Source organism: Rana temporaria, chromosome 9 (assembly GCF_905171775.1).
Source record: "Rana temporaria chromosome 9, aRanTem1.1, whole genome shotgun sequence".
Classification (NCBI taxonomy): Eukaryota; Metazoa; Chordata; class Amphibia; order Anura; family Ranidae; genus Rana; species Rana temporaria.
Genome location: NC_053497.1, coordinates 57856441 through 57880975, shown reverse-complemented (window position 1 = coordinate 57880975; position 24535 = coordinate 57856441). Strand labels below are relative to the sequence as shown.

Here is a 24535-nt window from a genome sequence, read left to right as displayed (position 1 = left end):
TAGCTTCCTTTACCTTAGTGCAGTCCTCCTTCACTTACCTCATCCTTCGATTTTGATTTTAAATGTCCTTATTTCTTCTGAGAAATCCTCACTTCCTGTTCTTCTGTCTGCAACTCCACACAGTAATGCAAGGCTTTCTCCCTGGTGTGGAGTGTTGTGTTCGCCCCCTCCCTTGGACTACGGGAGAGTCAGGACGCCCACTAACACACAGCTCCTTCTCTATCTGCAACGTAAAAAGTGTCCTGACTATCCTGTAGTCCAAGGGAGGGGGCAAGCACAACACTCCACACCAGGGAGAAAGCCTCGTATTACTGTGTGGAGTTACAGATAGAAGAACAGGAAGTGAAGATTTCTCAGAAGAAATAAGGACATTTAAAAGCAAAATGGAAGGATGAGGTAAGTGAAGGAGGACTGCACTAACGTAAAGGTATTTAGGAAAACATTTTTTACCTTTACAACCCCTTTAAATAAAGAAACACGTTTTTAACTGTTATTATGCCATCTATCATTGACTTGCTTGCTAAGCATACAATGGTTCTGTAGGTGAAAGCCTTGTCTCATACTTAATGCATAAAGCTCTATCACTGCTGCACTGCAATTTGTTTTTTTTCTATGCCTTATCTGTCTATCTTTTCCACTTTCTCTTCTTCTGTCTAGATCTGTCTCTTTGCTTCTCTTGTTATCACTAGCATCCTCTCTGTTCCATTAACAGAGTTTCTTTGATGTCTCTCCTCCACCCTTTTTTCAGACAAAGTTTTCCTTCCCCGAAGATGTGAAACCTGCAACCAGAACTCTGAACCTACCTCTAGGATTAGACAAGTGAGATTTCTGTAGGAAATAGAATGGGGCTCAAGGCTGTTGTATTGGAACATAAAAGTGTAATAGCATGTCTAGCTTAGGAAATTTCAAAGGGGGTCAAGTTTCTAGGAAAGACGTAATTAAGCACGTACAGTAATGCCGCGCACGCACAATCGGAATTTCCGACAAGAAAAGTTTGATGTGAGCTTTTGGTCGGAAATTTCGACCGTGTGTAGGCTCCATCTGACTTTTTCTGTCGGAATTCTGTCGGAGCTGGTTCTCAAATTTTCCGAAGTCTGTATGCAATTCCGACGCGCAAAAAAACACGCATGCTTGAAATCAATTCGACGCATGCTCGGAATCATTGAACTTAATTTTTCTCGGCTCATTGTAGTGTTGTACGTCACCGCGTTCTTGACGGTCGTAATTTTGTGTGGCCGTGTGTATGCAACACAAGTTTGAGCCAACATTCTGTCGTAAAAAAATCCACGGTTTTCTTGTCGGAATTTCCGATCGTGTGTACGATAAGAGTTTAACAAATATTGGAGTTTAGATTTTAATTTTTAATGAAAGGTAGAACTTGGTTAAAAAACAACTGTGGCTACCCAAAGATTGAGGACTTTCAATTTTATACAGATAAGAGATGCTATATTTTGTGCATTAGACCAATACATGGATGAACATAAGGAGCCAGCAATTTCTTTTGTGTTGTTTTCAATATAAGGAAAATGTTCTATCCCATTTAAAACACCTGGTGGCTCCTAGATTGGTCTGACTGGATCCTGGAGTTTACATTGATTTGTAAGCCCCAGATAAGACAATTATGTGGGCTTCATAGGACAAAGAGCAATAGTGCACATAAATCAATAGCAACCAAGTAGATATTGGGCCGGATTCAGGTAGCCCTGCATAATATTGTGCGGGCGTAACGTATTTCCGATACGTTACGCCGCCGTAAATTAGGGCACAAGTTCCGTATTCAGAAAGAACTTGCGCCCTAAGTTACGGCGGCGTAACGTATGTGGGCCGGCATAAGCCCGCCTAATTCAAATGGGGATGATGTGGGCGTGTTTTATTTAAATTATTGTTGACCCCGCGTACTTTACGTTTTTTACGAACGGCGCATGCGCCGTTCGTGAAAGAATCCTAGTGCGCATGCTCGAAATTCCGCCGCAAATCGTCATTGCTTTCGACGTGAATTTAAATTACGTCCAGCCCTATTCGCGAACGACTTACGCAAACGACGTAAAAAATTCAAAATTTGACGCGGGAACGACGTCCATACTTAACATTGCGTACGCCTCATAGAAGCAGGAGCAAGGTTCCCCCTGAAAAGCCTTACACAAATGACGTAAAAAAAGTCCGCCGGGCGCACGTACGTTTGTGAATCGGCGTATCTAGGTCATTTGCATATTCTACGCCGAAAACGACGGAAGCGCCACCTAGCGGCCAGCGTAAATATGCACCCTAAGATACGACGGCGTAAGAGACTTACGCCAGTCGGATCTTAGCCTAATTTCGGCGTATCTTGCTTTCTGAATACAGAAAGAAGATACGCCGGCGCAGCTTTGAATTTACGTGGCGTATCTATAGATACGCCGCGTAAATTCTTGCTGAATCTGGCCCATTGTCTTTATTTAACCTGTTTATGCTACAATTACCATATATCTTAAGCCCTGTACACACGATCGGTCCATCCGATGAGAACGGTCTGATGGACCGTTTTCATCGGTTAACCGATGAAGCTGACAGATGGTCAGTCGTGCCTACACACCATCGGTTAAAAAAAACGATCGTGTCAGAACGCGGTCACGTAAAACACAACGACGTGCTGAAAAAAACGAAGTTCAATGCTTCCAAGCATGCGTCGACTTGATTCTGAGCATGCCTGGTTAACATTAAGGTATCCAACCCGGTATAGAAATATATCTCTAAATGCTATCATTTGTGTACCGGTGTGACAACATTTACCCATAGCTGGTCCTATTATGTAACGTTCTACAAACCAGTTTGCTGTTTCTGATAGATATCTGGTTGATATCGATTACTACACATCTTTGCGATTTGCATGATGTTATTATATAAACCCTAGAGAATCACACATGATTTTGGTAGAAGGCATAGTAGAAATGTCAAACTATATCTGACCATGGAATTGTTGAATGGGATGGATGGACAGATTGGGAACCTATTAGGGAGACCCATGTAAATCTGGGGAAATAGGAAGGATTAAGCAGATTTTTTTTTTTTTCTTGCAACCTCCAGGGCTGACTCCAAACCTTTGTCTGTCTTCTTTCTCAGCTAGATAGCTGTATCCCTTCCTATTGCCACCCCTTAGTGACACCAGTTCACCGTCACATGCTGCTCTTCTCGCGGGTATGTCACATGCATGTCACCTGTTGTCTTGTTTTGTGTAAAGAGGGGTAGAAGCTAGCTCCCTTCTGTGTCTTTACAGAAATAAATTCTCAGGTCACCAGAGTCTGTGACATCATGTCTACCAGAATATGGAGACCTGACATCTTGTGTGTGTTACCTTGTCCTGTGTAGAGGGGTAGACTCCCCATTCTTTCATGTGTTTTGTCCTTCAAGTTTAAAGCAAACCCAATGCCTGGTACACGTGGGCCGAATATCGTCCCGTATCGGCCAGTTCAACAGAAACTGCCCGACACCTGGCCCATGGGTGACAGAAGTCAGCTGAACGTCTGGCTTCTGTGGAACAGGCATGCCAGAAAAACATCTGCCGATCGGCATCCAATCAGTGCTTGCAGCCAATGTCTGCTAGCACTGACTGGTGTGTTCTGGCGCTGGGGCAGCCCCCCTGTCAGAACACAATAGCTTAGCGGGGAGATCACTTTACTAAAATCGTATCGTTAGTACAGTGACCCTAGCCCAAGCCCCTCAGTTTTTTGTTAATTAGCCAAACTAAAAAAATTAATAGTGTGTACTAGACATTACTCAATTTTAAGCTTTTAGAAGTGAACATCCAGCCTATATATATATATACAGTGCCTTGCGAAAGAATTCGGCCCCCTTAAACTTTGCGACCTTTTGCCACATTTCAGGCTTCAAACATAAAGATATAAAACTGTAATTTTTTTTGAAGAATCAACAACAAGTGGGACACAATCATGATGTGGAACGAAATTTATTGGATATTTCAAACTTTTTTTACAAATAAAAAACTGAAAAATTGGGTGTGCAAAATGATTCAGCCCCTTTACTTTCAGTGCAGCAAACTCTCTCCAGAAGTTCAGTGAGGATCTCTGAATGATCCAATGTTGACCTAAATGACTAATGATGATAAATAGAATCCACCTGTGTGTAATCAAGTCTCTGTATAAATGCACCTGCACTGTGATAGTCTCAAAGGTCCGTTTAAAGCGCAGAGAGCATCATGAAGAACAAGGAACACACCAGGCAGGTCCGAGATACTGTTGTAGAGAGGTTTAAAGCCGGATTGGATACAAAAAGATTTCCCAAGCTTTTAACATCCCAAGGAGCACTGTGCAAGTGATAATATTGAAATTGGAGTATTAGACCACTGCAAATCTACGAAGACCTGGCCGTCCCTCTGAACTTTCAGCTCATACAAGAAGAAGACTGATCAGAGATGCAGCCAAGAGGCCCATGATCACTCTGGATGAACTGCAGAGATCTACAGCTGAGGTGGGAGACTCTGTCCATAGGACAACAATCAGTCGTATACTGCACAAATCTGGCCTTTATGGAAGAGTGGCAAGAAGAAAGCCACTTCTTAAAGATATCCATAAAAAGTGTTGTTTAAAGTTTGCCACAAGCCACCTGGGAGACACACCAAACATGTGGAAGAAGGTGCTCTGGTCAGATGAAACCAAAATGGAACTTTTTAGCAACAATGCAAAACGTTATGTTTGGCGTAAAAGCAACACAGCTCATCACCCTGAACACACCATCCCCACTGTGAAACATGGTGGTGGCAGCATCATGGTTTGGGCCTGCTTTTCTTCAGCAGGGACAGGGAAGATGGTTAAAATTGATGGGAAGATGGATGGAGCCAAATACAGGACCATTCTGGAAGAAAACCTGAAGGAGTCTGCAAAAGACCTGAGACTGGGACGGAGATTTGTCTTCCAACAAGACAATGATCCAAAACATAAAGCAAAATCTACAATGGAATGGTTCACAAATAAACATATCCAGGTGTTAGAATGGCCAAGTCAAAGTCCAGACCTAAATCCAATCGAGAATCTGTGGAAAGAACTGAAAACTGCTGTTCACAAACGCTCTCCATCCAACCTCACTGAGCTCGAGCGGTTTTGCAAGGAGGAATGGGCAAAAATGTCAGTCTCTCGATGTGAAAAACTGATAGAGACATACCCCAAGCGACTTACAGCTGTAATCGCAGCAAAAGGTGGCGCTACAAAGTATTAACTTAAGGGGGCTGAATAATTTTGCACGCCCAATTTTTCAGTTTTTTATTTGTTAAAAAAGTTTGAAATATCCAATAAATTTCGTTCCACTTCATGATTGTGTGCCACTTGTTGTTGATTCTTCAAAAAAAATAACAGTTTTATATCTTTATGTTTGAAGCCTGAAATGTGGCAAAAGGTCGCAAAGTTCAAGAGGGCAGAATACTTTCGCAAGGCACTGTATATATGTGTGTGTATATATATATATATATATATATATATATATATATACACATACATAGATACCACAATATGCCCCCTATTACCTTAATGAGTTAGAAAGGTCTGTGCCATTCTCTAATTTAGTGTCACCTTGTTACTTGGGGTGTGACTTTCACTGAGCCAATGGGTAAGCGCCACCAATTCCACTTTTGTATAAGAGTGCCTGTAATGGCCACCATGGCAGCCCCAGTGGACACAGGAACAGTTGTGGGTGGATTTTGGCACTTCTGAATGAAATCCTTCTGATTTCATTTTACACTGCTACTGGGGCCTGACTTTCCCTGACATGATGGCCACCAAGTGCATTAACACTGTTCAGTGATAGTGCTTCTAATATCCTCGGAGACCCTCTCAATGGACACTGGAATGGCAGTTAGTTGAACTTCAAAGTTTAAGACCTGTCGGCGTCATGTTTATGCCCACAACACCCAACAATTTTATCGTTGTTTAATAGCAGTAATAGGATGTTCGTTTAAAAGAAAATAAGGTATGGCAGGTACAGTTCCTAGCAATAGAGATACAAAATCAGCAGAGCTTCCCTTAATTTCAGATCTACCCCTCAGATTTTCAGCGACTGCACTTCCAAGTGCACTTTCAGTGTACTTTGCACTTGTAGTTTGCACTTGTAGTGCAAAGTGGATTTGCCTTTCGTAAAAAACCCCCACTGTGTCTTAACATTTCACGTAATTTAAAGCAGAAGTAAACCCATCCATAAAACCGTTTCATTTCCGTCACGTGTCAGAAATGCAACACTCCCATTGGTTGTGCTCTCAACCAAACTGTCAAACCAGCCAATGGCTGGTGTCATAACTAATCACATGTGCAGCATCATGGCAGTTGTAGATTAAACAGAGGCAAAGATGGCAACTTCCGCTGAAAACGATAGGAGGGTATACTTACACTTTAAACATCTGTACTTCCAGATAAAAAAAAAGTTAATCACCTTCCCTACTCTGCTCCTTGGCAGCCTAGTGTACAAAATAATGGGTACTCATTTAGTATAGATATTTTTATTTTATTTTAATACCTTGATTCTGAATTTTACAGGTACCTAAACCAAACTCATCCTGGATGGGATACCTCTGGCACATCTGGACTTGGCCCTTGACGTGGATGATGCCTCCTCTGCTCTGGGCAACATCCTTGAGATTTCACTTTCAGAGGCAGAACAAATAAGGTTTACATGTCTTGAGCAATATGATGATTCTCAGTGCCCCGAAACAGATATTGCTCTATAGACAATTCAGTGTGAATTCAATCTGAACCAGATGGTTTTTTTTTTCTCACAAATGTCTTAAATAAGTCTGACACAGAAATGTTTTTGCTGCAGTATTCTGTGTTCAGTGATGTGAGTTTTTAGGTAGAATGACTAAAATGAATGCGTGTCATAATTCAAGTAGCTGGGTGCCAGAACCTTGGCCGTAGTTTTTCTGGCTCCCTAATATTTGATAGACTGCGTTCTCTTGAATGTAGATTAAACACACAAGATGGCCGACTCCACTGTGTGTAGGTGATGTGCACTTTAAGGTTTATGATCACACTGTGAGTGTTCACTTATGATTTTTAACCAGAATTTTTAGCTGCTGTGGATAAGCTGCATGACGTGTGAATGTTTTCACTGTAGTTGAAGGTTTTCATGGAAAAGCGCTGAGACCTCTGAATGTTTTTATGTACTTGATGATTTTTCCATCTTTTAGATTTTTTTTTTAGGAATAATTTTGCCTTATAAACACTATGTACATCTCTACAATGAAATTGGTATTACTGGCACTTTGATGTCTTTGATAGATTCAACCGGTTTTTCCTTTTTCTGACTGCGAATTGCTCATTATCGGTTGAGATTCTGCTTCTAAATTAACCACAGATACTTTACACCAAAGATTTTTCTTTACGGCCTGTAAGTCATATGATCATACTCTCCTTCCCTCCTTTAGTACTGCATAGCTTGTCTGTATCAAACACCTGCATATCAGTAAAATGTGTGCACTTTTTTTTGGTATCTCTTGCCAAAACTGAAAATGTCTAGAAGTGGGAGGTTGCTCACAATGTGTGAAAGGAAAGAAGGAAACTGTCAATGCAGTAAAGTGATTATGGAACTTAAAGAAAGCTTATAGAAGATATGATGAAAATGTTTATCCTAAAATAGGTAACTATGTTAGAGTATATTGGTATATGCTGTTTTTGTGAACTGTTTAGGCCTCATGCACTCTGGACGTTGAAACCCTCATTAAAACTCTGCATTTTTGTGTTCCCGGGAGGCACAGGTGCAGAGTCCAACCCCTCTGCCTGCAGTCTTTCAAAGTCCCTTAACCCTTACTTCTCTCTACACATAAGTACAACTTGGTTCAGCAACCCGCTGCAGCATATTTCAGCCTGTTATAGACTTTGAGGCCCTGTACACACGAGGAGACATGTCCGATGAAAACGGTCCGCGGACCGTTTTCATCGGACATGTCTCCTGGGAGCTTTTGGTCTGATGTGTGTACAATCCCCGCGGACAGAGAACGCGGTGACTTAGAAGACACCGACGTTCTCAAACACGGAAGTGCAATGCTTCCACACATGCGTCGAATCAATTCGACGCATGCGCGGGATTTCGGTCCGCTGGTTAGACGTACTAACCAGCGGACATGTCCGACGGACAGGTTTCCAGCGGACAAGTTTCTAAGCATGCTAAGAAACTTTTGTCCGCTGGAAACCTGTCCGCTAGGCCGTACACACGACCGAACATGTCCGATGAAACTGGTCCGCGGACCAGTTTCATCGGACATGTTCGGTCGTGTGTACGGGGCCTGACAGGTTGCAGGCACTGGGACTGGATGCTGTACATGTGCCCCCCAAGCACACAAAAACACTGTAAATTGATGCACAGGGGCTAAACGCCCAGTGTGCATTTAGAATTTGATTGCATGTAGCATTAGATTTGCTCAAGATTATTAATAACCTGTAGATTGTACGAAACGTTTAGGTTGCAAACATTAATACCAGTTGTTGTCACATTACGAAGTATAGGGTGCCTCAACTTTGGCCCATGACATCACCAAAAGGCCACACATATTAATTAGGTATATGTAATGCTGTAGAGAACTGTCAGATACTGCAGACATGCTGGAGGGAATTATAATTCGAGACTGTGGACATGCCACATGCTTGATTGGAGATGGAAGACATAGTGCAGGAAACAGTGAGAGACTGTGGACACATTACATGAGGCTAGTAAAAGAGAACTGCAACTACTCTTTTCAAACCAGCGCTCCCACTTCCATTTCAGACTGCTGGGATCCAAGGGTCAAACAACAGTACCAAAGGACCGCATGGCGCCTTAAGGCAACAGGTTAGGCACCAGGGATGTATACACTTGTGCAAAGGGTTCAAGGTTTATTTTCATCTACGTTCACAGCATATAACTCATTTTCTCTTTAAGGCAAATCTCTGCTATGCCCATGTAAGACAATGCACCTGTTTACTTTAAAGCGGAGCTCCACCCTAAAGTGGAACTCGCGCTGATCGGAACCCGCCCCCCCTCCGGTGTCACATTTGACACCTTTCAGGGGGGTGCAGATACCTGTCTAAAGACAGGTATTTGCACCCACTTCCGGCCACACGTCTCGGGCAAAAGACGGGTTTTTCCCGACTTCCCGTCTGTCCCCCGTTGTGTGCTGGGAACACTCGGCTCCCAGCACACAGCGTGTGAGCCAATCGGCGGGCGCAGCGCGACTCGCGCATGCGCCGTAGGGAACCGGGTAGTGAAGCCGGAGCGCAATGGCACATCCGCTTTAATGCTCCCACCCAAGGAACAAATGCTCATCTTTTATTTGTTCTGCCACCACTCGGTTCATTTGTCAGGTGCTTTAGCTCCAGGTCTCTCTTGTTGGAACTTACATTGGCCTACCCAGTGCCATATTGCTTTGCTGGGCCAATCACCAGCACTGTCACATTAAAGGAAAGGGAGGGGGTTAAGTTGCATGCTCCTCTACACCCAGATGTACCAGGTATTTTCTTTGTTCCCAGGGTTAAACAGAGCAGCAAGGGAGTGAAGGTGAGTATGTGATATAGCAGAGTGTGGGATTAAATTTATCTCGTTGCTTTGTTCTTCATTGACAAATCATAGTTTTGCTATTTTTCATTGGTTGACCATTGAATAAAAGAACAAAGAAAAGATAAAATGTGTATTTGAGCAATACTCAAAACTTCCACAGGTAAAATGTTTGTGGGGCACTTAAAGCATATCTAAACTCCAAAACAAAAATTTAGTATATTGCAGTTTAATAGTTTTTAGTCCCTTTGTGGCTACACTCAGTTATCCACTGTTTCCATGGAGGCAACCATAGTCGGAGATGAACATTTTGTTTGTCTCTGGTACATTGTAGTTGAAGGTATTCGTAGTTTACAAAAGAAAAATAACATTGTTTTTCTGTCTTTTCAGCTTACAGGAAGTGACTAGGACATTACATTTCTGGCAAGATCAACAAGTATTTTATGTGCTTGCTGAAAATGTTCTTATCCTAAAAAAAGAAAAACAATTGAAGCCACCACATCTAGGGACTGGTAAGCTGCAATATAAAACATTTCAGTTTTTGGGTTTAGATATGCTTTAAAGCAGAGCATTCTTGGCATGCCTTAGTGCCAGGATGAATAAAAATGGGCAAAGATGCCAAAACCAGAAACAGACTGGGTGAAGATGTCGGTGCAGGGAAGCTTGCAGACTGTGGCCTAGATTCACATAGGGCGGCGTAAGTGTGGGGGGGCGTAGCGTATCGTATTTACGCTATGCCGCCGCAACTTAGAGAGGCAAGTGCAACAGGTGGTGATTGTCTGCGCTGTGATATGGCTTAATCAAATGAGTGGAATGGGGAAAAAACAGTGAGTGAATGGGCTAAGGAAGTGACAGGTGATGCAGACACATGTTAACCTTACCGGTTTAAAACTAGATATAGTCCTGTCCGGACTGTAAAATGATACAGTGAAATTTTACACATAAGGATGTAAGTGAAAATCACAACAAAAAACTGAACGTGAACATAAAATCTTGAATAGGTGCAACACCAAAAAAAGAAAGAACAAGAGCCCAGTTCAACACTGGAACTGGTGCAGCAGTGAGGAAATGGTAAGGGTGAATCAGGTTCCAAATCCTGCAAAGAGGATACAGTCCTAACCAATCCAAACAAACGCATGCAGCCCACACCTCAGTGATAAGTGCAGCTTACCTTCCAGCTGACACAAAGGGCCAGACACATGGGATATAAACGTTACCAGTTTTCAGTTGGGTGAAACTCTTCCTGCCAGTTCTCAGTAATTGGTCACACATAGAGAGACAAAGATAATAAGGAAAATGTTGTAGCCTTGTACTCCTGATACTAATACAGCTGTAGGGAAAAGGATTTGATTGGCAAGGTGGTAGATATAGTCTCCACTTACACAACTTACACAGTGTGTAGGGAAGAAATGCACATCTCCACGAGTGCCGAACTCGTCTCCTGGTACTTCTCACTGTTGACAGCTTGTGGCTTTTAGTCTTGTGTCAGGCTGTCCACTCGTGTCAGGATACGGAGAGCAAGGGGCGGAGAGAGGAGATAGTGCACATAGCATAAAACTGTACAGAAACTTTAATAGCTAAAATCATAAAGTAAAAAACTCACATGGAGCAGTGAGATGGCGATCATGTATCCACGAGCGCCGCGCTCGTCTGCCGTCCGTTCGGTACTGCTCCCGGTTAGTGCTCTGGGTCCCGACGCGTATTCGTCACACCACGTGACTTCATCAGGCTCTCCGTATCCTGACACGAGTGGACAGCCTGACACAAGACTAAAAGCCACAAGCTGTCAACAGTGAGAAGTACCAGGAGACGAGTTCGGCACTCGTGGAGATGTGCATTTCTTCCCTACACACTGTGTAAGTTGTGTAAGTGGAGACTATATCTACCACCTTGCCAATCAAATCCTTTTCCCTACAGCTGTATTAGTATCAGGAGTACAAGGCTACAACATTTTCCTTATTATCTTTGTCTCTCTATGTGTGACCAATTACTGAGAACTGGCAGGAAGAGTTTCACCCAACTGAAAACTGGTAACGTTTATATCCCATGTGTCTGGCCCTTTGTGTCAGCTGGAAGGTAAGCTGCACTTATCACTGAGGTGTGGGCTGCATGCGTTTGTTTGGATTGGTTAGGACTGTATCCTCTTTGCAGGATTTGGAACCTGATTCACCCTTACCATTTCCTCACTGCTGCACCAGTTCCAGTGTTGAACTGGGCTCTTGTTCTTTCTTTTTTTGGTGTTGCACCTATTCAAGATTTTATGTTCACGTTCAGTTTTTTGTTGTGATTTTCACTTACATCCTTATGTGTAAAATTTCACTGTATCATTTTACAGTCCGGACAGGACTATATCTAGTTTTAAACCGGTAAGGTTAACATGTGTCTGCATCACCTGTCACTTCCTTAGCCCATTCACTCACTGTTTTTTCCCCATTCCACTCATTTGATTAAGCCATATCACAGCGCAGACAATCACCACCTGTTGCATATACCTTTTTGTCTACTAAGGATAGACTTTTCATTTGTTTGCTGCAGTGCTCACTATATTGCACTTATTCCTTAGCGCATTTCCCTCCCCCCCCCCCCCCCCCATTTCTTTTGTTACGTCCCTCTCCCCGTATCCTACACAGCGCAGGAGTTTTCACCTATTTTTAGAGAGGCAAGTGCTGTATTCACAAAGCACTTGCGTCCTAAGTTACGGCGGCGTAGCATAAATGTGAAGAGGTGGGCATGTTTTATGTAAATAAAGCATGACCCCACGTAAATGACGTTTTCCACGACCGGGGCATGCGCCGTCCGTAGACGTATCCCAGTGTGCATGCGTCGGATAGAATGCCTAAGGCCCCATACACACGATAGAATCCATCCGCAGATAAATCCCAGCAAATGGGTTTCTGCGGATAGATCCTATGGTGTGTACACGCCAGCGGATCTGTTTCCGCGGAGAAATCTCCTCTGGGATGGATTCCAGCAGATCGGATATTTGCTGACATGCACAACAAATCCATCTGCTGGAATCCATTCCAACGGATGGATCCGCTCGTCTGTACAGACTCACCGGATCCATCCGTCCAAAGGGATTCCCCGCACGCGTCGTAATGATTTGACGCATGCGTGGAATTCCTTATATGACAGCGTCGCGCCCGTCGCCGCGTCATAATCGCGGCGACGGCGCGACACGTCATCGCCAGAGGATTTCCGCGCGGATTTCAATGCGATGGTGTGTACACTCCATCGCATAGAAATCTGCGGAAATCTTTGAGAGGATTTATCCGTGGAAACGGTCCGCTGGACCGTATCCGCGGATATATTCTCTCGTGTGTATGGGGCCTGAGATACGTCGAACACTGCCAAACGACGTAAAAAGATACGCTTGTTCCGAGGTCCATACTTTGCATGGGCTGCGCCACCTAGAGACCTGCTTTATCTTTACGTCGGTGTATGTCTTATGTAAACGGCGTAACTAAATGCGACGGGCGCGAATCGGCGTATCTAGCTCATTTGCATATTCGACGCGGAAAACAACGGAAGCGCCACCTAGCGGCCAGCGTAAATATGCACCCCAAGATACGATGGCGTAGGAGACTTACGCCGCTCGTATCTTGGCCAAATCTATGCGTAACTGATTCTATGAATCAGGCGCATAGATACGACGGCGGCCATTCGGACTTACGATGGCTTATCTGGAGATACACCGTCGTAAGTCTTTAAGAATCTGGGCTATAGTATCACGGGAGGCAAGGTAAGTATTGGAGTCGCTAGTTACCCATTAAAGCGGTGGTTCACCCTCCATAGCATCATTTTAGCATAAAATGAGGCATAGTAGCGCGAGCTACAGTATGCCTGTCTTGATTTTTTTATCCCCGTACTCACAGTGCAATCATAGAAGATTGAACATTGAAGATTCCGTCTCCCCGCGGGGAATGGGCGTTCCTATCCAGACGGAGGATGATTGACGGCCGGCTCTGGCACGTCACGCTCCCCGAAGACAGCCGGAGTAGGTCTCGGCTCTTCACGGCGCTATACGGCGCCTGCGCACAGACTATGCAATCTTCAATGTTGGATTGCACTGTGAGTACGGGGATAAAAAAATCAAGACAGGCATACTGTAGCTCGCGCTACTATGCCTCATTTAATGCTAGAAGAAATTTTTATTTTTTTTTGTTTATAGGGTGAACCCCCGCTTTAATATGTATGGATCCCCAAAGATAATTCAATTATTCAGTACAATGAGGTGAATATATATATATATATATGTCTTGCAGGTTATTTATTAGAGAGAATAGAGTCACAGAAGATCCAGTGGGTTGGACAGGTTGTATGATGGATGTGGTTCTGCATGTCAGTAATTAGACATTGTCCATTGTGTAGTAAATGGCAGATATGCATGTCTGATAAAGTGAGTATTGTGTGAGATTTCTGTTTATTTTTGAATGTGGGGTTTTCAACTTTGAATTTTTTTGGCATACTTCAAGTATACCAGTCAAAACGAAACTAGTGGCTAAATCCTTTATACTCTGTTCACATCTGCGTGTTCTGTGAAAACGTGCAGAAATGCTTGAAAAATGCACGTCGTGCTTGGGGGGGCCATTAATTCTTAAAGGAACCCTAAACTCGGCCAGCAAACTTGCATTTTTGCACGTTGCAAAACATGCGACAAACATGCTAAAATGAGCAGTAGAAAACATGCGTCCAAAAAAGATGCATGAGCTTCTTTGGCACATACAGTATGTTGTATACAGGACAGCCCTATGCTGTCACACAAAAAATGTTAAAGAAAAAGCACAAAATAAAGCATTTCTAGCAAATACTTGATGTGAATGCAGCCTTATGCCTTGTACACACGATCGGGTCTCTCGGCGGTCAAAAGACCTTCGGGGAAACCGAGAACCGGTTCGGTCACTTTTCCCCGTGTACACACGGACAGTTTTCCCGACAGGAAAACTGCCTGAGAGCTTTGGTCGGGGAAAACCGGGCGTGTGTATGCTCTACAGCAGTGTTTCCCCATAGGAAAACTGCAGGGGGAAAAACGCCGCCATTCGCGATGGGAAAAAATAGAACATGTTCTAATTTTTTCCCCGCAGTTTTTCTGTCAGAACAACTGCTAGGGAGCATACACACGGCTGGTTTTCCCGACCAAAAGAAAACATGACAGTTTTCCCGTCGGGAAAACCGGTCGTGTGTATGAGGCATAAGATAAGTTAAAGGGGTTGTAAAGGTAAAAGTTTTTTCACCTTAATGCATTCTATGCATTAAGGTGAAAAAAGTCTGTGCATTAGCGGCCCCCCCGAACCCCCCCTTTACTTACCTGACCCCTCGAAAGTCCCCCGCCGTGAACAATCAGGCTTCTCGGCCGTCTTCCCGGCTCATTCATTGGTTGATTGAAAGCAGCACAGCCATTGGCTTGCGCTGCTGTCAATCACGTCCAATGACGAGGCGCGCCGGGGCCCAGTGATACAGTGAGCGGCTATGGCTGCCGGCTGTATTTCGGGAGAGCGCCTGCAAGGACTCAACACCATGTGAGAGAGCTCGCATGAAGGTGTTGAGTCCTTGTGGGAAGGAGCTGAGAGAGCCGCCAAGGGACCCCAGAAGACGTGGATCGGGGTCACTTTGTGCAAAACGAGCTGCACAGTGGAGGTAAGTATAACATGTTTGTATCTCTTGTTAAAAAAAGTATAACATGTTTGTTATTTAAAAAATACAATTTATATATCTTTAGTGACCCTTTAAGGCAAGTAAGTAAAACTAACCTGATATATATTGGTACTGGATAGTATATAGTATATTTCTCTTCCGTTCATGGACGGACACAGCATCCTTTGACACAGTGGCGGTTCGTCCATAGAGGGCGCTGGAGCGCCGCCCCCTCTGGCTCTCACCGCCACTGAGTGAAATAACATAGATTCATGCATTGCACGAATCTATGTTATTTTCGCCGCTGCCGCTGTTATTCAGATGGTCGGCGCTCAATGTCCGGCCATCTGAATAACGCCAGCTGGTTGGCTGTAGGCAAATGTCTATCAAAGCCAACGGCTCTGATAGGCTTTCCCAATACAGCCTTCGGGTCCCGGAAGCTTATTCTCGGAGCGCACAGACTGTACGCCCCTTGAATAAGATGACAGGCGTCTCAGCCAATCACGTTGGCCGGTTCTGGCTACCTGTAACCTGATTGGCTGAGACGCCTGTCAGTCATCGAGGGCGGGAGAAGACATCGTGGGACGTGGATGCCTGACTCCAGTAAAGGTAAGTGCCGGGCGGGCGGGGGGGGGGGAAGAACGCAATTTATTGGCACAGCGGCGACCATTAAAGGGCACAGTGGCTGCGTTTAATGGCATGGCACAGTGGTGACAATGTATGGCACAGGGGCTGCGTTTAATGGCATGGCACAGTGGTGACAATGTATGGCACAGTGGCTGCGTTTAATGGCATGGCACAGTGGTGACAATGTATGGCACAGTGGTGACAATGGATGGCACAGTGGCTGTGTTTAATGGCATGGCACAGTGGTGACAATGTATGGCACAGTGGCTGCGTTTAATGGCATGGCACAGTGGTGACAATGGATGGCACAGTGACTGCGTTTAATGGCATGGCACATTGGTGACAATGTATGGCACAGTGGCTGCGTTTAATGGCATGGCACAGTGGTGACAATGGATGGCACAGTGGTGACAATGGATGGCACAGTGGCTGCGTTTAATGGCATGGCACAGTGGTGACAATGTATGGCACAGTGGCTGCGTTTAATGGCATGGCACAGTGGTGACAATGGATGGCACAGTGACTGCGTTTAATGGCATGGCACAGTGGTGCGAATTGATGGCACAGTGGTGCGAATTGATGGCACAGTGACTGCATTTGATGGCATGGCACAGTGACTGCGTTTAATGGCATGGCACAGTGGTGCGAATTGATGGCACAGTGGTGCGAATTGATGGCACAGTGACTGCATTTGATGGCATGGCACAGTGACTGCGTTTAATGGCATGGCACAGTGGTGCGAATTGATGGCACAGTGGCTGCATTTGATGGCATGTAACAGTGGCTGCGTTTGGGCACAGTGAGACTGCAATTTTTTTTTCCTTTGCGCCCCCCCAAAAATTTTGAGCACCAGCCGCCACTGCTTTGACAGTAGGGTTATATCCGCTTCCTACTGTCAAAGGGTGCTGTGTCCGTCCATGAACTCAGAGAAGTGGATTTTACGATGAGTACAAAAATTCTATTTTCTCTTCCGTTCATGGATGGACACAGCATCCTTTGACAGTAGGAAGCGGATATAACCCTACTGTCAAAGGATGCTGTGTCCGTCCATGAACTCAGAGAAATGGATTTTACGGTGAGTACAAAAATCCTATTTTTCCACTATGTTTTCAAGAATAATTATCACTTATAGAACTTAAAATCTGCCAAATCAAATGCTTGTAAACCCAGTAGGCGCAGTTATACCGCAGTTACCAGCATCTATTGAATAAGACAGCGAAGTAAAATACTTAAAAAGTACTGCCAAGTTTTGTCACGCTTTTCAGAAGCTGTATTGCGATCTCACATACAACTGTTTGTGGATATTTGGTTCATTTTATTTCATATAATACTGCCTGATAGACTTGGCACTTACTCTTTTTGTATTTTGTATTTATAGAACTTGCTTTGCCTGGATGGAATGCAGACATGTCAACATGACTAGCTTCTTCTGGGAAATGTCTGATATTTTCCATAGAAATGTATATATAATATATTTTCCAAAATAAGCTATATACAGTAATAGTAAATAAAAATATCCAAACATTCCTAGCTTAAACAAGAGTTTATATGCACCCAGCAAAGTTGAGTACTGATTAAATTAAATGCCAGGGATGTGATGTCCTTCGTGGCAAACAGCAGAACCAAGCCTTTTGCCCAAACTGCACTTGTTCCTTAACTAAAGTCAACCAAATACCTGTAGATAGGACCACCTGACTCTTCCTCTTGGCTGGGGTCTGGCATGATCTGCTACATATTTGGTCATTTACGTTGATAGGAAAATTCAATTGATATGGGCATTCCATTCCATATATATACAGAACATACCAATAGGGAGGGAGTACAGTGACCATTATTGGGTAATACATGGGCAGGAGTGTCACCATCCTAATGCCGCGTACACACGGTCGGAATTTCCAATGGTAAAAGTTTTCCATCGGATATTCTGGCCGTGTATATGCCGCATCTGACTTTTTCCGTCTGAATTTCCGACGGACTTAGATAGAGAGCATGTTCTCTATTTTTTCGTCGGAAATTCCGACTAAGTTTTGCACGTGCACACGGTCAAAAGTCCGACCGTGTGCACGCGGCATAAGAGAGACGACTCAGGACTGACAGATTTTTTACTATTTACTCAAGATCACAGTTGGCTGTTGTAGTTCTGATCATCACCTGATCTGTGGGGCTTTTTAACTCAGCTTGCATTAAGCTGAACTGTTGCACACATAGGGCCGGATTCAGAAAGAGATACGCCGTCGTAAGTCCAAATCTGCGCCGTCGCAACTTTAAGAGTATGCTCAAACTGAGATACGCTTAAATGTTGCTAAGGTACGACCCGCGTAAGTCTCCTACGCCGTCGTATCTTAACTGCATATTTATGCTGGCCGCTAGGGGCGTGTACGCTGATTTACGCCTAGAATATGTAAATCAGCTAGATACGCCTATTCACGAACGTACGCCCGGCCATCGCAGTACAGATACGCCGTTTACGTAAGGCTTTTTCCGGCGTAAAGTTACCCCTGCTATATGAGGCGCAGCCAATGTTAAGTATGGACGTCGGGCCAGCGTCAAATTTTTTGTTGATTATGTTGTTTGCGTAAGTCGTTCGCGAATAGGGCTGTGCGTAATTCACGTTCACGTTAAAAGCATTGGCTTTTTGCGGGTTAATTTGGAGCATGCGCACTGGGATACTTTCACGGACGGCGCATGCTCCTTTCGTAAAAAGCGTCATTTACGTGGGGTCACAATAAATTTACATTAAACACGCCCACATCTTCCACATTTGAATTAGGCGGGCTTACGCCGGCCTATTTACGATACGCCGCCGCAACTTTGCTTTGTGAATACTGCACTTGCCTGTCAAAGTTGCGGAGGCGTAGAGTAAATAGGATACGTTACGCCCACACAGAAATACGCGCTCCCTACCTGAATCTACCCCATAGTTTTAATGACTGTTCATTTTCCCCACAAGAAAAAAGGAATAAACTCTGGCAATGATTAGCTTTTTTGATCAGTGGTCATGCATGCCACCCTGCCCAGTTGCATGTACAAAAAAACAAACCTTTTAGTACAAGGGCTACATTGTATATGGAGAGGGGGTGGAGACCTGAGGGGGTGCCTCTGCTGACCTGAACCCTCAGTCTGTGCATTTGCCACTGACCCTAATTGCAGGGCCAGATACAGTGCCTTCTAAGTATTCATACCCCTTGAAATTTTCCACATTTTGTCATGTTACAACCAAAAACGTAAATGTGTTTTATTGGGATTTTATGTGATAGACCAACATAAAGTGACACATAGTTGTGAAGTGAAAGAAAAATTATAGTTTCCAAAAGTTTTTACAAATAAATACAAATATATGTGAAAAGTGTGGGGTGCATTTGTATTCAGCCAACACTTTGTAGAACCCCCTTTCGCTGCAATTACAGCTTCAAGTCTTTTTGGGGGTGTCTCTACCAGCTTTGCATATCTAGAGAGTGACATTTTTGCCCATTCTTCTTTGCAAAATAGCTCAAGCTCTGTCAGATTGGATGGAGAGCGTCTAGGAACAGCAATTTTCAAATCTTGCCACAGATTCTCAATTGGATTTAGGTCTGGACTTTGACTGGGCCATTTTAACACATGAATATGCTTTGATCTAAACCAATCCATTGTAGCTCTGGCTGTATGTTTAATGTCATTGTCTTGCTGGAAGGTGAACCTCCACCCCCAGTCTCAAGTCTTTTGCAGACTTTTATGGGTTTTCTTCTAAGCTTGCCCTGTATTTGGCTCCATCCATCTTCCCATCAACTCTGACCAGCTTCCCTGTCCCTGCTGAAGAAAAGCATCCTCACAACATGATGCTGACACCGCCATGTTTCACAATAGGGAAGGTGTGTTCAGGGTGATGTGTAGTGTTAGTTTTCCATCACATGTAGTTTTGCTTTTAGGCCATAAAGTAACATTTTGGTCTCATCTGACCAGAGCACCTTCTTCCACATGTTTGCTGTGCCCCCCACATGGCTTCTCACAACCTGCAAATGGGACTTCTTATGACTTTCTTTTCAAAATGTCTTTCTTCTTGCCACTCTTCCATAAAGGCCAGATTTGTGGAGAGCACGACTAATAGTTGTCCTGTGGACAGATTCTCCCACCTGAGCTGTGGATCTCTGCAGCTCCTCCAGAGTTACCATGGGCCTCTTGGCTGCTTCTCTGATTATTGCGCTCCTTGCCTGGCCTGTCAGTTGAAGTGGATGGCCATGTTTTGGTAGGTTTACAGATGTGCCATAACCTTTGCATTTTCAGATGATGGATTGAACCGTGCTCTGTGAGATATTTAAAGCTTGGGATATTTCTTTATAACCTAACCCTGCTTTAAACTGCTCCACAACTTCCCTGACCTGTCTGGTGTGTTCCTTGGCCTTCATTATGCTGTTTGTTCACTTAGGGTCTCTAACAAACCTCTGAAGGCTTCACTCCACCTACACATATAGGTGGACTATATATTTACTAATTAGGTGACTTCTGAAGCCAATTGGTTCCACTAGATTTTAGTTAGGGGTATCAGAGTAAAGGGGGCTGAATACAAATGCATGCCACACTTTTTACATATTTATTTGCAAAAATTGTTTTCCTTCCACTTCACAGTTATGTGCCACTTTGTGTTGGTCTATCGCATAAAATCCCAATAAAATACATTTACGTTTTTGGTTGTAACATTTCAAGGGGTATGAATACTTTTTCAAGGCACTGTAAATTCTTGTAGCAGACCAGATGTGGCCCGTGGGTCATATTTTGTAACTCCCAGGATAAGATGATGGAATGGGACATATGTTCCCATTAGAAGTTGGATCAGCTTAGCCTAACCAGCAATCCTTTCAGAAGTTATTTACTGCATGCTGTCATATTTCTGTAAAATGTTGCATGCTGATAGTCACACACTTGGGTGCCAATCACCATACCGTGTCCACAGAATGTATTTTTGTCTTGCAGAATAAGTTTCCATAGAATATATCCACAAGTCATATCTGTGTTCTAAAATATCTATATAAATGTATATATACACCTGTTTATATATAGATATATATAGATATCTAATATATTGATGTAATATATTTTATTTATGTTTTGTTACGATTAAAATGATGTAAATATGAATTTTGTATATACTATTGTACATATTTGGAAGGAAGTGAATATTTGTGTGTATAGTAAAGAAATATATGGATGAGTGTTTCTGGGAGATGTTTGTATTTAAATATATTGTGTGAAGTTTAGTGATTAATAAAAAAAAAAAGTAAAAAATCTTACATTTCGAAAGAAGAACATCATTATTTTCTTGTTTGGATTTTTAATTAAGGACTCGTTCTCACTTGAACAAAAAAGTTTTCCATGTTTTCAGTTGAACGCAGCCTCGGGGTGAGCTTCAATGCAGTGAAGAAACTTGCAACATGTCTGCATTTTCCCATTCTACACCGCAGCTTACCTGCAGTTGTTTCTTCCTGTGTTTCTAAGCACTGCAGCTTCATAGAAATTCAAGAAATGTCACACTTTAACTTTTAATAAAGTAAAAAAATTGAAACAGAGCTCTGTGCTTTAAAAATGGAATTTAATTCAATATCTTACAGGTCAAATTTTTATGTGTTGCCCCCACAAAGGTTCTAGTACTTTCCAGGTGCATTAAAACAAAGAAAGACCTTAAGCCGGCCATAAATGGAGTGATTTTCTTTCTTGCAATCACAGGCTACAACCAGTCATGCCTAGTACACACGTACGGGTTTCCCGGTGGACTTTTTACTGCCGGGAAACACGAGAGGAAAACCAAGAACCTGCTCGGTTACTTTGTCCCCTACACAGGGCCGCTGATAGGTCAGTACAACTGGCCCTGTTGTACCGGGCCCGGCCAGCAGGGGGGCCCGGGCAACCTCCACAGAGAAATAATTAATGTAGGAAAAAAAAAAAACTCCACAGCCCTGACTGAACATCGTATCCAGACCAAATCCTCCCATCCACCCACTCTCTTCTCTTACGCGCCCGCTACTAATGCTGGCTCAAGTCCCAGCCAGCTTGTCCTTCTTCGCTGGCGCCGCGGAGTGATTCCTCTCCCTTCGCTCTTGGCGCTCTGCTCTGTTCTTCACTCGGCAGAGAGAAGAAGTAGAGACACAAGCGGCGGCTTTGGCAGAAGAGAAAAAAGAAGCATCTGACTGACAGGAATAGTTTATGGACAGTCCAGGCAGCAGCAGGATCAGGGCGGAAGTGACTCCTGTCTCCCGGCTAACACAGGTGTGTGTGTGCTTGCTTGGGGGGTGGCATGAGTGGCACTGTCTGCAGGTAGCCTGCGTTATAACACATGTGCTACTTGCAGACAGTGCCACCTGTGCCGCCAATGCCATAATGTGCAGCAGAGACAGGGCCGCCAATGCCATAATGTGCTGCAGACAGTGCCACCCATGCCGCCAATGGCATAATGCCATTGGCAGCATGGGTGGCACTGTCTCTGCAGGCAACACATGCGTTTTGGCATTAGTGTCATGGCTGGCACTGTCTGAAGCACATTATGGCATTGGCGGCATGCATGAGAAAAATAATTATCACTTGTATACAAACCTGCACTTTGTTTCAAGGCAGGGTCTGGGGGGGGTCAGGGGTGGGGTTGAAGGAGGGACCAGGGGTGGAGCTGTAGGGGGCCCCGTCTGGTAGGCTGTACGGGGCCCATGATTTCTATCAGCGGCCCTGCCCCTACACACGGCAGGGTTTCCCGACAGGAAAACTGCCATGAGAGCTTTGGTCGGAAAACCCGGCCGGGTGTATGCTCCATCGCAGTGTTTTTACAGCTTAAAAAACGCTGGGAATCCCGGCGGGAAAAAAAGTGAGCTGCAGGTCACTGTGTAGCTTGTTTTGCACAGAGTGGCCCTGAACCTAGTCTTCTGGGGTCCCTTGGCGGCTGTCTTAGCTCCTCCCTGCAAGAACTAACCACCTTCATGCGAGTGAGCTCGCATGGTGGTTAGTTCTTGCGGGCGCGCTCCCGTGATACAGCTGGCGGCTATAGCCATTCACTATATCACTCGGCCCCACCCCCCAGCGTCTTTGAATGTGATTGACAGCAGCGCGAGCCTATGGCTTCTTCCTTTAATCAACCAATGAATGAGCCAAGAAGCCAGCACGTTCACGGCGCGGGGCTTTCGAGGGGACAGGTAAGTAAACGGGGGGCTGGGGGGCTGCTAATCTTCTGATGTTTTTTCACCTTAATGAATAGAATGCATTAGGGTGAAAAAACGTGTGTACCTTTACAACCCCTTTAAGAATAGGGGGTGCAGAGGTGAGTTGCGACCGGGCGGGGGTGCAGAGCTGAGTTGCAGATGGGTATACAGAGGTGAGTTGCCTAAAAGGGGATGCAGAGGTGGGTTATGGACAAGGGTGCACAGGTGAGTTGCGAACAGGGGTGCACAGGTGAGGTGAGTTGTGTTCATGGGCACAGAGGTGAGTTCTGCTGCTGATACATTTTAATGAGAAGCCAGCTGTATTCACCACATTTGACAATGACAAGTATCTAGCCCAGGGAAACTTAGATAATAAGTTTCATTTATGAAACAGAAAATCCTTGCCAATGCAGAACAAATCCTGTGTTGTTGAGTCATGCTGATATTTTTGTCCACAAGCAGGAAATGTATTCTCATCCTCGTCATGAGTTCTGATAATAAAAGTGCCCTCACGTTAAAAACAGAGGTCTATTATGGAACTTCTTCAAGATTTTCACAGATGCATATATGTATTCAAAGTGCAGCGGCAGCATGCTGTCCTTCAAAGGTTTGTTTATTTCCATGGTAAACATGGCCAAATATATATATATATATAATGACACATTTAACAGAGAACACTCATGAACAAGGCTCATCCTACTTATCTGCTCTGTGCATTTACAGGAGAATATCAACATCTGGTCAATCTGATTGCTGATGAACACCATTTCAAGAAAAAATAATACATACCGTATATACTCGAGTATAAGCCGAGTTTTTCAACACATTTTTTTTGTGCTGAAAATGCCCCCTCAGCTTATACTCAAGTCACCTTTTTGTGCCTGATCTCCCGGACTTTGGGGAACTGGTACCGGCTGTCCGTAGGTCTCCTGAACCCCAAACGTGGCACACATGTAGCTCCACTCTTCCTCTACAAGTGTGCAAAGTTTTTTGTCCAGGGGACCTACGGCTGGGGAGCACCAATTTTTCAAATCCGGGCACCCCTTCCATAGACTCCCATGTTAAACGTCAGTCTAGTCATGGACACAGTGAGGCGTGGGCATAGTGAGGCATGGGCACAGTGAGGCATGGGCACAGTGAGGCATGGACACAGTGAGGCATGCACATGGACACAGTGAGGCACAGTGAGCATGCAGATGGCACCCTAGGCTTATACTCGAGTCAATATGTTTTCCCATTTTTTTGTGGTAAAATTAGGTGCCTCGGCTTATATTCGAGTATATACGGTACTCCCCAAACTTATAGAAATCATGGTCTAATGTTTTCCAGGTCAGTGATTTAAGATGCTACACATGGGCCAATTATCCAATCCGATGCTACATATGGGCCAATAAATAATCCAACAAACATAAACCTGTCACCAGGCTATGGACCTTCAACCTGTGAAGCTGCAGGCACTGTGGAGCAGTTTATTCTCAAAATTAAAGCTCAACTCTAGGGAAAGTAAAAATGCTTTGTTGCAGTGGGGCTGTCCCTACACTGTAATGCCACGTACAGACGATTGGACATTCCGACAACAAAACCGTGGATTTTTTTCGACGGATGTTGGCTCA

At 44.2% G+C, this 24535-nt stretch overlaps 1 protein-coding gene across 3 annotated transcripts in view; it reads left to right on the top strand.

Moving 5' to 3' along the window:
- DMPK (DM1 protein kinase) overlaps positions 1–7218 on the top strand; it is a 69485-nt gene extending 62267 nt beyond the window's left edge. The window contains exons 14-16 of one of the 3 annotated variants that reach the window (XM_040323564.1): positions 749–819; positions 3100–3174; positions 6516–7218. In XM_040323564.1, coding sequence (XP_040179498.1) covers positions 749–819; positions 3100–3174; positions 6516–6644 — 275 coding nt within the window. In that variant the 3' untranslated portion in view covers positions 6645–7218. The remainder of the gene's footprint in view (positions 1–748; positions 820–3099; positions 3175–6515) is intronic. The other 2 variants (XM_040323565.1, XM_040323566.1) reach the window with 2 other exon arrangements.
- The last annotated feature ends 17317 nt before the right edge of the window (positions 7219–24535 follow it).